Source organism: Vigna umbellata, chromosome 3, assembly GCF_029865625.1.
Source record: "Vigna umbellata cultivar VRB3 chromosome 3, Vumbellata_1.0, whole genome shotgun sequence".
Taxonomy (NCBI): domain Eukaryota; kingdom Viridiplantae; phylum Streptophyta; class Magnoliopsida; order Fabales; family Fabaceae; genus Vigna; species Vigna umbellata.
In genome coordinates, this window is record NC_142167.1 from 19,144,077 (window position 1) to 19,156,884 (window position 12,808).

Consider the following 12,808-nt stretch of genomic DNA (forward strand, 5'->3'; position numbering starts at 1 on the left):
AAGATGTCATATAAGAGATAATTAATCATTTAACTAATGTTAATAAACAATAAAGACTAATAAACAATAAAAACCAAAATAGAAATATATTTTTTTTATCAAAAATAAAAACAGAAAATAATTACGATATGCAAAATTGGGAAGTAAAAGGAATTTACTTATGTAAAATTAATAACACTGAAAAAATCTTACAGAAGCAAGATATTAAGTATGAGCCATTAAAAAGGATAAAAAAACGTAGAAATGGTTCTAAAATGAAAATATGACCAAAGCAGACAGCTGAGGGTTCGAAAAAAAAACAAAAAACAAAAAGCGCATCATTCTCAACATCTGCAATCCGTCACCACAATTAATATTTTATTTATTTTATTTATTCAAATATAGTTGTCTATCCATCCACAAGATTCTGATTCCACACCAATTCTGGTGGTTAGCTAGTTTCATGAATAAATTAATAATTAATTAAAATACAATTAATTATTACAAAGCATGTCTGAATATATATATATGTATATAATTTGACACATAAATCATTTACATTTATTTTACATAATTTTTTTTTTAAAATATAAAAATTTATTTCTTTATAACTATTTTATCATGTTAAATGGAGGTAAATATGGGTCATCTCAATTATCATAAAGAAAGAAACTCTTAGCATAGTTAATTTTTTAATTTATTTTTTCTGTTCTAAAAGTCATAATCAGATTCGAACATGCAGATAAGATTATTTTATTGTGTTCCTGCCTATATTAAGAACAGAGGCTTAGACAAAGAAGGGTAGATCACCACCATTAACGGTTTTCTATTTTTAGTAAACACTTTTTGTACTTCTAAGTAAACAGTTTATTCGAAAACTGCTGCAGAAGTCATGCACTACTCAGTTCTGTTGCATTTCCTTTTATGGAATCTATTTTCCACCTACTCTTTGCTACTGTTAGCTTCCATCAAGGAAGAAAATTCCTGGGTTTGTGAAAATTCTGAATTTTGACTTGCAAGTTTCAAGCTTTTGGAATTTTAGAACAGTTGTTTCTTTTGGGTCGGAAAGCGAAAGCTTGTCTGATAAGAAGACAGGCATCTTAGTTCAAAAAACTCTCTCAGGTATTTATAGATTGCTCAATAAAGAGGTTCTTACTTGGTTAGTAGAATTTGAACTCATGTTCTTGTGAAGAGCTCGCATTCACACAGACATTAAGTGCATTAGACAACTGGGAGTTTCTCAGTATCATAAATGGTTGACACTATTTATGAATCCTTGTTCTTGATGCCTTAATTGTGTGTTAAAATTTTCCATTGATGCACTTGCTTGGATGCAAGCATTCAAAACCCAACTTCATGTTTAAGTTTGGCTTTTGTTTTCAATCTGTTTCGTGTGTCGTGATGTTTTAAACACCTTTTGTGCTGAATTTGTTGTTATATACAGTTGTTCCTAATTTTAAGATTGGATTAGATAATAGCTTTAGGGTAGTTGGCGGCTACTCATTAGTTTGGCTGTCAAATTTTGACTGTAGGATGTGATGATTTGCTTATATTAATTCCTCTAATTAAAACTTTTACTAAAACGAGGACTTTGAACTAATGAATGATTCTTGAATCCTGAATTCTAATTCCCTGAAGTTTCAAATACCAGATTTTAAGTGAGGTGATGTTTTTATTTACTCGTTATTGTTACATATATTTTCTCTGTTGGGTTCTTCTACTTCAAAAATTATTTTTAAGTTGCTGTGAAAAACACCTTTTACTCCTTTTTGTCAGAGAGATAAAGAAGAATAAAAATGATATGAAGAGACAGCAGAGATTAAAACTGTTATGTGGAAGGACTAACAGGAGATGTTTTTAAGTATGAAGATTATAAGAAAAGTATTTGTAGCCATAGACAGCAAACGAATGATTTAACTTTTTTTAGTCTCTGTTTGATTTTGTTGTTTTTCTTTCTGTGATGAGAAGACTTTTGTGTGATGATTTTAAGTTCCTGGGTTCTGACTTTTTCTTGAGATTGTGCATGCCATGCAGTGTAAACCCTGGTGGCTTTTAGGATGTTGGTCAACTTGGAAGAAGCCTCTGGTGCAAATTTTGATTCAAAGGGACTAACATAGGTCAAATTCTCAACTTAAATTTTTCTCTTGAACCAAACCATGGAAGATCATTTTTCCCCAAAGGGAAAGGAAACTGGCTATTGCACATCTCCTTGTACCCAGTTGGAGGAATCAACATCGGTTGATGGTGGGATGAAAAAATCTGCTTCAGAGGACATGTTTAGCAACTTCTCTGAGCTCATGAACTTTGATACCTATGCTGGTTGGAGCAATAGTTCATCTATGAATTATCAGAGTTTGGCAAGTGTGTTTTCATCATTTTCCTCAGCATCATATCCACCATCCGATGGATTGAATCTGGTGGAACATGGCAATGGTCCATGCTTTATGACAGAAGTCAGTGAAATTCACAATGGTATAGAAAGTTCTCCTAGTTGTGAAGAAAGAGGTATATTTCAGCAAATGGACATCCAACTTGGTTTCTTAGATGAAGCAAATGATTCAAATAGCTTTGATTCAAAACAAAATCGTAATGGTTTATATCAGCAACTTAATACCTCAGACATGTGCAATTACATGATCTCAAGGTCATCAGGGAGGCCACTTGCTGATAGAATGTTGAGGTCTTTGTCCTTCTTTATGGAATCAGTTGATGAGGGAATGCTGGCACAAGTTTGGGTACCTATAAAGCATGGTGATGAATTCATCTTATGCACAAGTGAACAACCTTATTTGTTAGATCCAAAGCTTGCAGGGTATCGAGAGGTGTCAAGGGCATTCACATTTTCTGCAGAAGGAAAGAAAGGATCATGTCCGGGGCTTCCTGCACGAGTGTTTACATCACATGTTCCTGAATGGACTTCCAATGTTGGCTACTATAATAAAACTGAGTACTTAAGGTTGGACCATGCATTGAATCATGAAATTCGTGGATCTATTGCTCTTCCTGTTTCTGATATGCATTCTCATGAGCCATGTGCTGTATTGGAACTGGTCACTACAAAGGAAAAACCTAATTTTGACAGAGAATTAGAAATTGTTACTCAGGCACTTCAGGTGGATTTTTCTTCTGCTATTTCTAGTGTACACTTTAATTTATGCAGTTTCCTGTCTCACTGCTTGTCATATTATGTCTGTTTAAGAAAATTTCTACCTTGCTGCCAAAGTATCTTATCTTGTATTCTGTATATAGTTGATGTTTATCTCTTGCTGTAATTGAGGAGAAGTTAGGAAAGAAGATTTTCTAAGCATGTGCATAGTGCTGGTGCAGTCATATTTCTTGTGATCAAACTAAGATTAGTTTGCAAAAATTGGAGCCTTCATATTATACTAATCTATTTCTAGTCTATAGTCATCATTTGTCGGCACATCCTACATTCATTAGTACAGGGTTTACTTGTATGAGAAACCTCTACAATTACTAGGAAAAGTAGCCTATTTCTATGTCTTAGATATTTCCATATTATGTTATCATCGAAGGTGCTAATGATAAATATCCTTATGATGACATTATGCAGCTTGTAAATTTAAAGACTACTATGCCTCCACGACTTCTTCCCCAGGTAACGATAATCCATACTCTGATGATTTATCATATTGATCTTTCCCCACTGTAAAGGCAAAGCTCAGCTTTCTGAATTTTCAATGGAGGGGAGGGGCTTGGGAAGTGTTATTATCTGGTTTTCTCAAGAACTTGTTCAAAGGGTTTAATAATAATTGTTCCTAACCTAATGTTTTTATCCATATAGATCCAAAATGCATATCACAACCACCTGTTAATCCTTAATGAATTCATACACTAATTCATTATGAAAATAGAATGCAAAAACATACCCTAAATTTGTCACTGAGATTGATGTGGATGATGTATAACACTGATGGTATTTCTCTCCTGATAGGATGAAGATAAACAAGACCCTAATATAATTGTTAGATCTATTAGATATCTTATATAGATATCTTATCTTTATATTTTATCTTTATATGTTAAATACAGTGAAAATTATGTATGAGATTAATTTTCGTTGGGTTGAATATACACATAAAGTATTCTATTTATAATAGAAGAAATATTAATATAAATCTTTATTATTTCTTATTTGTATATTGAACTTAGCCCATATTTATTCTAATATAAATAGAGGACTCTATGTGTATATTCAATAAGGGGAGATTAATTCTATATATAGTTACCACTATATTCATCATGGTATCTAGAGTAAGGTTCTTTTGAGTAAAAAATTATTGTTGCCTCTACCACTGCACCCGCCGACGGCACCATCTACCGCTGTCGGAATGGTGTCGTCGGCGCCATCGTCTACAGTTGTCACTACCGAAGTGCTAGTTTTGACCGACAATCACACAATTTTGATTGTCTCGGCCAGGCGCCCACCGTGTCATCAAATACCTTCATCGGAGCTCTTATGCACTCTTAGTGCCTTTTGAAGTTGCAGATCTACTCCCTTTTCCGTTGTACGTGTGACACATCTCGTCTCCTCTTAGGCAGCGATTCAGAGTGTCGAGGTCGCTCTTTTTCCTCTTTTAGGTTCATCCTGTTTCCTCTCAAAGCTTTGAAGTTGCTCTTTTTCCTTTTTCAAGTGCCTTGATTGGAGAATCTTGGATTTTTAAGGTTTCTCTCTCCTATTCATCCATGACTTTTTCTGTCTCTTCTGACCTCTCTTTTGTCACCATTGCGTTTGACCCATCCATATATATTTTTTCTCTCATGGCAAAGATAGTTTTTGTTAGTTTATTTATAGCCGTGGTTGCTCTTCAACAATGACCTCTTTATTCACTAGATGACAACAATGCATTCCTTAATGGCTGCAAGAAGAGATTTGTTGGAACAATTTTCCAAGAACTTAGGGAAACAAGATGAAAAACAATGTATATTTGATATAATCTTCTAGGCGTGAATACACACTTTCCTAAAAGCAATATTTCGTCCCTTATAAGAGTGAAAGGGATCACGAAATCCGCATTTGAGATACAAAGAAGAAATACAACAATGATACTCACTCTTAGTATTAACGTCAAACAAGAATAAAATTCTCACAAACTGATTTGTGTGTTAAGTGAATGACAGAATGTAGAGAAAAGTCTCATATATGTGTACATCAATAGAGCACAGGATCCCTTTATATAGATGATTGTAACTTTTCATGAATGATTGTAACTCTTCATGAATAATTGTAACTCTTCATTGGTTATAACTCTTCATGAATAAATGTAACTTTTCATGAATCTAAAAATGGTCTCTAATACTCTAAAATTCCAACAAGATTTACATGGAGCAACCTCCATATTTGTTGTTAGAGGGAGTCTTTTGGGTTGATATTTCGTCTTTTACGTCGTCTTCGCAAATCACTAATAATTTGGTGTTTCTCTAATACAGAAGGAGATATTTTCACTGTCTTTATTGATTATATTAGTAACAAGCTTGATATATATGATTTATATGCATCAGCTTGAGGGGAGTATTAGATATATTATTTTTATCTTTCTTTTATCTTTTATCTTTAGTTAGTTTGTTATTATTTCTTATTTATATTTTGAATTTAGCTCATATTTCTTTTGTTATAAATAGATATTCCTATGTGTATATTCAACAAGAAGAGATTAATCCTATAGATAGTTTTCACTATATATTCATCAATAACTATGGTCACATTCTAGAGTTTGATAACTACAATTCAACCTCTTATCAAGTCAAAATATTACTTTAGGTATCTATGCAATAATCTTTCATAAGAGTTGTACTCTTAGTGATAACCTTAATATTAACAGACCACTGACACATTTAAATAGTATATATGTGAGCCAAAATATTTTAACACTTATTAGTGGCTCTTTTTCTGCAGTGTCTATCAAGTAACAAAAGAGCTGCTTTAACAGAGATAGTTGATGTGTTACGTGCGGTGTGTCACGCACATAGATTGCCACTAGCACTGACATGGATTCCCTGTTGCTACAGTGAGGGAATAGGAGATGAAGCTGAGAGAATACGAATCAAAGAAGGTCATACAAGTTCTGACGAAAAATGTGTGCTATGTATTGAGGAATCAGCTTGCTATATAAATGATGCAGCAATTGGAGGGTTTGTTCATGCATGCGTTGAACATCATCTTGAGGAAGGGCAAGGTATAGCAGGGAAAGCTCTTCAATCAAATCATCCATTCTTCTACACTGATGTGAAGACATATGATATTAGTGAATACCCCCTTGTTCATCATGCACGCAAATATAACTTGAATGCTGCAGTTGCAATTCGGCTAAGGAGTACCTTTACCAATGATGATGATTACATATTAGAGTTCTTTCTGCCAGTGAACATGACAGGGAGTTCAGAACAACAACTTTTACTGGATAATCTCTCAGGTACCATGAGGAGAATTTGTAGGAGTTTGAGAACAGTTTCAGATACTGAAATAACAGGAATAGAAGGATCCGTAGCTGGGTTTCCAAAGGAAAAGCTCACATATTTTTTTCCCATGTCCAAAAGGAACTCTCAGATAGCATTTATAAATGATGATTATGATTCGAATCAGAAGATGTCCTTGAAGGCATCTAACAATGGAATTGAAGCTGCTCATGGCCAGGTACATCTTGGCCATTTCCTTTATCCTTTACCCTTGTGAAATTTATTAAGAAATAAATACTTAGTTTGAGAAAGCATAGAGTTATTGTGATAAAGGAATTAAACGGAGGAGAAATATTGATTATTGTTCATCACATTTCATTTGTCACAATGGGAGTGAGTTGATGTAGAAAAAACTTTATGGAATATGCTTCAACTTTTGTACCCTGGTGTGATGGTTTTGGGATTGAACTTTGACATCGTAGGATTTTGTCTTGTAGGTAATGAATGGACCAAGAAAACAGATTGAGAAAAAGAGAAGTACAGTGGAGAAGAATGTTAGTTTGAGTGTTCTACAACAGTACTTCTCTGGTAGTCTGAAAGATGCTGCAAAAAGCATTGGTGGTGAGACCCCGATGTTATTTCTGTTAATTTCTTCATATATTTTTAACTCAGATTAGTGTTTTTGGGTTATATGGGGATCCATGTTTGTCATCAATCAGATTTGTTTAATTTCATACGCGTAAGTTCTGAAACTAATGTATATTTTTGTTCTCTCCCGTAGTTTCTACTTACTAAAGAAAGTAATGAATGCAATTTCACAACCCTTACTTTTTTTCTTTGAATTTGGAAGATCAAAAGAGGATTCGCTCTAAATTTAAAGGATCAAAAACACAATCAAGTTTTCTGAGAGGTGATTCTTGCTAACAAAGTCAGTTTTTTCTTCGAACAGTTTGCCCAACAACTCTAAAAAGGATATGCAGGCAACATGGAATTTCAAGATGGCCATCTCGGAAGATCAATAAAGTGAATCGTTCATTAAAGAAGATACAGACTGTGCTTGATTCTGTCCAGGGAGTGGAAGGAGGGTTGAAGTTTGATCCTTATACTGGGGGGTTTATAGCTGGAGGATCACTGATGCAAGAAATTGACACACATAAATACATTCTGTTTCCTGAGAAAAGTGCTGTGAAAGACCCTAAGCATGCAACACAAAAGCCAGTTTCAGCACCAGGCAGCACTAGTGAGAATTCAACAATTAAGTTGGATGATGATGATGATGGTGTTTGTTTGGTGGAAAACAAAATTGTAGACTCAAGAGGTGCACTTTTATCTAATACCAGTGAGGGAGGATTTAAAAAAGACAATGCTTCTTCTGATGATTGTTGTGAAGATTCAAAATCAGTGGCCATGAATGATGGATCAAGCCAGAAGGCCAAGAATCAGGATTGTCCTGAACAAACTTGTTCAATATCCTTGGTTACAGATGAGGCTGAAGTTGGAGTAGATGGGGGAGAAGGAATTGAAGAACATAACAACCTTATAAATTCTTCAAGCACCACAAACTCATCCAATGGCTCTGGCTCGATGATGCATGGCAGCTCATCATGCTCTCAAAGCTTTGAGAACCAAAAGCATTCAAAAGTAAAACCAACTTGTGTTGATAGTGAGTCAAAAATGATTGTGAAAGCTAGCTATAGGGGAGACACTATTCGTTTCAAGTTTGATCCATCCGCAGGTTGTTTCCAGCTATATGAAGAGGTTGCAACAAGGTTCAAACTCCAAAACGGGTTATTCAAGCTCAAATATCTAGATGATGAAGAGGAATGGGTGATGTTGGAGAATGACTCAGATTTGCAAGAGTGTGTAGAAATTTTGCATGACATTGGCACACGTTGTGTGAAGTTTCTGGTTCGTGATGTGCCTTGTGTTTTAAGCAGTTGTGGCAGCAGCAATTGCTTCTTGCCAGACAGCTCACAGTGTCTGATATGATCAATGGCTTCATTGAGGTCATTACAAGCCTTGCTTCAACAATATCATGTGGGTTTTGGTTCACATTTGATTCTAATAGTATGTTGGTTGGAGGAGTTGACCTTTTAAGCCACCAATGCCACATGCAAATTTCTTCATTTTCTGTGAAGATGTTGCAGGTGTCATTTGTGGCCATTGGGTCAAATATTTGTTACAATGCTATCTTCTAAGGGTGGCTGTTTTCAGTAGATAGAAAGATAAACACTCACATGATAGCACTACCATGTTAAATATGCTGTTCTCTCTGTATGCTTGATTAAAGCTCCATACACGTTTGTAGCTGTAGACAAGAGTAAATAGCTCAATCTTCACTTTTATCACCAGTTTAATAGAAATTATATATTTGAATTTTTTTTTTCTTTTTTCCTTTGCAAATGATATCAAGTTAGGAACATAAAGAGTAGAATCATAAATGTTTGGATTATAGGGTCATGGTCAAATCTTCTCCTTAATACGATATTCAAACTTTAAATACAGATCAAAGTCTTTTTTTCGCTTCACACTCGTTACCGTTTGATCAAACTGGAAAGTTAACTACAGAAAACACTTCGATATTAAAATCAGTACAAATCCAACCATGTTAGCAATAAATACGTAATGAATGTAATTAACCTATCACAATACCTCAAAACTGTAGTTATAGATATTGGAATAGACTTCAAATTAGCATCGACCTAATTACTGACACACTAGTAATAATCTTGCTTAGCTTTAACCGTAATCATCTTTAACATTAATCTTTGTTTAATCCAACTGCTCGGTTAGTCCACTAAGTCTTTTAAGGTTTCATATTGATGAAACCGTATCCTCTTTTGCCGACAGAATGATTCTACTATCTAAGAAAAAAATTTCTAACAAAAGCATCACACAATTGGATATTACTTTGATTTGATTATTTTGATAAGTGAATATAAGCTGCAGGATGAGAAGAGATAGGAAAGTTGTTTATATAAGAATTAAGATCATATAATTTAATGTCTTAAAGACTTTATATTAAAATGGTATCAATTTGTTATATAAGAAGCATGAATAAAAATTCATATTAAGATATATGCATTTAAAATTTAATATTATCCTTTTAATATTTTAAATGGATATTTTATATCAATTATTTTCATGTCTGTTTTAATCTAAATAATATTTTTACATCCTCTAAAATATTAAAAAAATTTAAATTATTAAAGACAAAATAATTGATAAATTAAAGCTTTGAGACCACTGAGTCAACCTTTTAAAGAATTGAGAATTCACATGGTGGATTCGAAAGGGAAAAAAAACGAAAAACACGTTTGAAGGAAAAAGGTTGGAACAACATAGAAGAAGCTTCGTGGGATGAGTAATTAAAATTATTTTATTATTTACCATAAGAAAATTCGACATCCTTAATCAATAAAATACTTTTTAAATTTTAATTATTTTATTAATATCCTTAATTAAATGAATTCACACCATATTTTACCTTTTTATCACACAAAAAAAATGAAAAATAAGGAAATGTTTTCACCGTCCAGATCCGTTCCAGCGAACGTAAATCAATGGCTGAAATCCAAGTAATTAATTATTAAAAACTATTGATTGACTAAAACATAGAAGCTAGCAATAGGAAAAAATTGTACACGTATAAATCGCGTTGAGTTGTTATCTGGAAGAGCTTATGCTCTCTGATCGCAATTTCTAGCATGGAACCATCAGCTTCAGGTTCAGTTCGGAAAACCCTCAAATTTTTAAATTTCTTGGTTTTCTAATTTCGTTGATTAAAGAAAAGGGGTAATTACTATTGCTGTTGTTCTATTTTCGCTTGGTGAAGCCACATAAAAATAAGAAAAGGGTACACTGATTTTTGTGTGGAGATTATTAGTGAATTAGATTTCATAGTTTTGCATATATTGATTTGGCAATTCTAGCGGTTCAGTGAAATGGGATTAATTACGATGTAGTATTCTGAACATTATGATGATAATGGAATCTGTGTTTCATCCCTCTTCATGGGATCTCCATTCCAACAATTTTATAGTTTTGTGTTGCAGCTCCACCTAAACCGTGGGAGAAAGTAGCATCCTCATCTGGGACTGCACCTTTTAAACCCCCATCAGCAGGTAGAACGAGTGATGTAGTTGAGTCTTCAGGAACTGCAAAACCAGGGGAAATAGTTTCAGCTTCCAATAACTCTGCAATTGTCAATAGGAATGCTCTTGGAAGACCCCTTCCCACAAGGCCTTGGGAGCAGAATTATGGAACTACCAGCTATGGAGGTGTGTTTTTTATGTTAAATTGTTTCTAGTCTCACATATTTGGCCTCCTATCCTTTTGGCTCTTTCCTTGCTTTACCTATTTTTATGAGTCTTTTCGTTTATGATTTACAGGTTATGGTTCTACAATGAATTACAATTCTGGATATGGATCTTATGGTGGAGTGGGAGGGTTTAGTGGTGGAGGAATGTATGGCAACAACATGTACGGGGGAGGATATGGGGGGCTTTATGGGTCCTCTGGGATGTATGGAGGGGGAATGTATAATGGTGGTTTTGGGGGTCCTATGGGTGGTTATGGCCTGGGTGGTGGTCCTTATGGAGCTGAAGATCCCAATAATCCATATGGTGCTCCTTCATCGCCTCCAGGATTTTGGATTTCTTTTATACGTGTGGTGAGCAATATAATTTTCTGCCCAACTTAATTCCTCTTTTCCTCACTAATTGATTTTGGTTCTCATATTCTGGGTTACTGTAACTAATTACTAGATCATAAAGTAATGTATAATTCCTTATTGTACAAGAAGAAGCTTAATGGGTCAATCCTGTCTGTGTTCCATGTTTGTGATAATTACTCGTCTCTTGGGACTAGATGCAACAGAAACTAGGATATTATTAATCTTTGGACAAAACTTAGATGTAGTTCCATGTTTTAAGTACTTTCAGTGCTGTTCTTTGATTAAAATTGGAATTTAACATCACCAATTGCGTAATAAATGTCTGCATTAAAATTGAGTGCAGGTTTCTGAGGTAAAACTATTTCCCCCTTAATCTTAGTATAAATATCTTATGAAACTTCTTTTCTTTAGGTGTATTTGACCATTCAATCAGCATTCTAAAATGGACACGTTATTTTAAATCATTTTCTTGGTGTACTGCATTCACTGTTCTCATTCTACACTGCGATCTCAACCACATTCTCCTCCTTTGAAAATTTGCTTTGCATTAGCTTATTCTTTTTTCCCTTTAAAATTGTAGATGCAAGGCGTGGTTAACTTCTTTGGTAGGATTTCAATTCTCGTAGACCAGAACACGCAGGCTTTCCATATGTTCATGACTTCACTTCTTCAGGTTTTACATTCATCTTTTTCTTTCCATTTTTTGTTCCTTTCCTTCGTTAATTTGTTATATTATATTCTATGCTCTAATGGCTGTTTGAAGGTCACAAGTAATCATTCATCTATCCTATCCTTTTTAATTCTGTTAATTTGAAAAGCTTATTAGACAAAATAAAAATCAAGTTTGGATCTGGCTTGTCCAGTCCAAGTTCCAAATTAGTAAAATCATTCTTAATGATGGATGTATTAGTTTCTATTGTTTACTTTCATTTCACAGGGCATGTTTCCAACTCTGATAGTCCATGCCAAAGATCACTTGTGTTTTCCCTCCTTTCAAATAAGAATGCAGATTTGCCGAGTTTTTTGTGTTGTCCCTCTAATGAACTTTCAAAATAGTATATTGAATTTTATTTTAATGCGATCGTATCTTGACAGCTTTTTGACCGGTCTGGTGTATTATATGGAGAGCTAGCTAGATTTGTGTTACGGTTGCTTGGAGTCAAAGCTAAACCCAAGAAGATGAACCCTCCAGGTCCAGATGGACTTCCACTGCCTGGGCCACACACTTCCTCTGTAAATCAGAACTATATTGAGGGACCAAAAGCTGCTCCAAGTGGTTCCTGGGACAATGCATGGGAATATGATACCAGTAAGTAATGAAATGAATCTGTTTTGCTGATAAGAGCGAATCCAAATACAGTATAAGGAATTGAGAAACAGCTGAAGCAATGCAAATGAAGATACTGAAGATGTGCAAGTCATGCTTAAACTGGAATTTTCAGTATGCTTTGGTTGGATGGGTTTGTTTTACCGGAAATGGATCACAATGGTAAAACAAACTGGCTGGTAAAACAAACCAGTAATACATTTACCTTTAAAGCATCTGCTCGGAATTTTGTAGGATGCTGTTTGTATAGATAGTTGTGTTACTTTGTATTTCAAATGTTGCTTAACCTATTGGGGGAGACAAATAGAAATAAGTAAATTGGGTGTAAAAAAATATAAAGGCTTGTTTGACTCTCTTCAATTTCTGGTTTTAGAAACTGATTTCTTAAGTAATTTTGCATTTCTGAGCAA

The 12,808-nt window shown here is 34.3% G+C and overlaps 2 protein-coding genes across 2 annotated transcripts; both read left to right on the top strand.

Annotated features, from left to right (window-relative positions):
• Positions 1–778: 778 nt before the first annotated feature.
• Positions 779–8,772, top strand: LOC124823145 (protein NLP8-like). The gene is made up of 6 exons (XM_047295296.2): positions 779–1,101; positions 2,014–3,092; positions 3,554–3,598; positions 5,897–6,634; positions 6,894–7,017; positions 7,346–8,772. Exons 2-6 carry the CDS (start codon positions 2,136–2,138, stop codon positions 8,383–8,385), a joined length of 2,904 nt encoding a protein of 967 aa, XP_047151252.1. The 5' UTR covers positions 779–1,101; positions 2,014–2,135; the 3' UTR covers positions 8,386–8,772.
• A 1,234-nt stretch (positions 8,773–10,006) lies between these two features.
• Positions 10,007–12,808, top strand: LOC124823141 (peroxisomal membrane protein 13-like). Its single transcript, XM_047295286.2, has 5 exons — positions 10,007–10,122; positions 10,452–10,676; positions 10,788–11,068; positions 11,652–11,744; positions 12,167–12,808. Exons 1-5 carry the CDS (start codon positions 10,104–10,106, stop codon positions 12,386–12,388), a joined length of 840 nt encoding a protein of 279 aa, XP_047151242.1. The 5' UTR covers positions 10,007–10,103; the 3' UTR covers positions 12,389–12,808.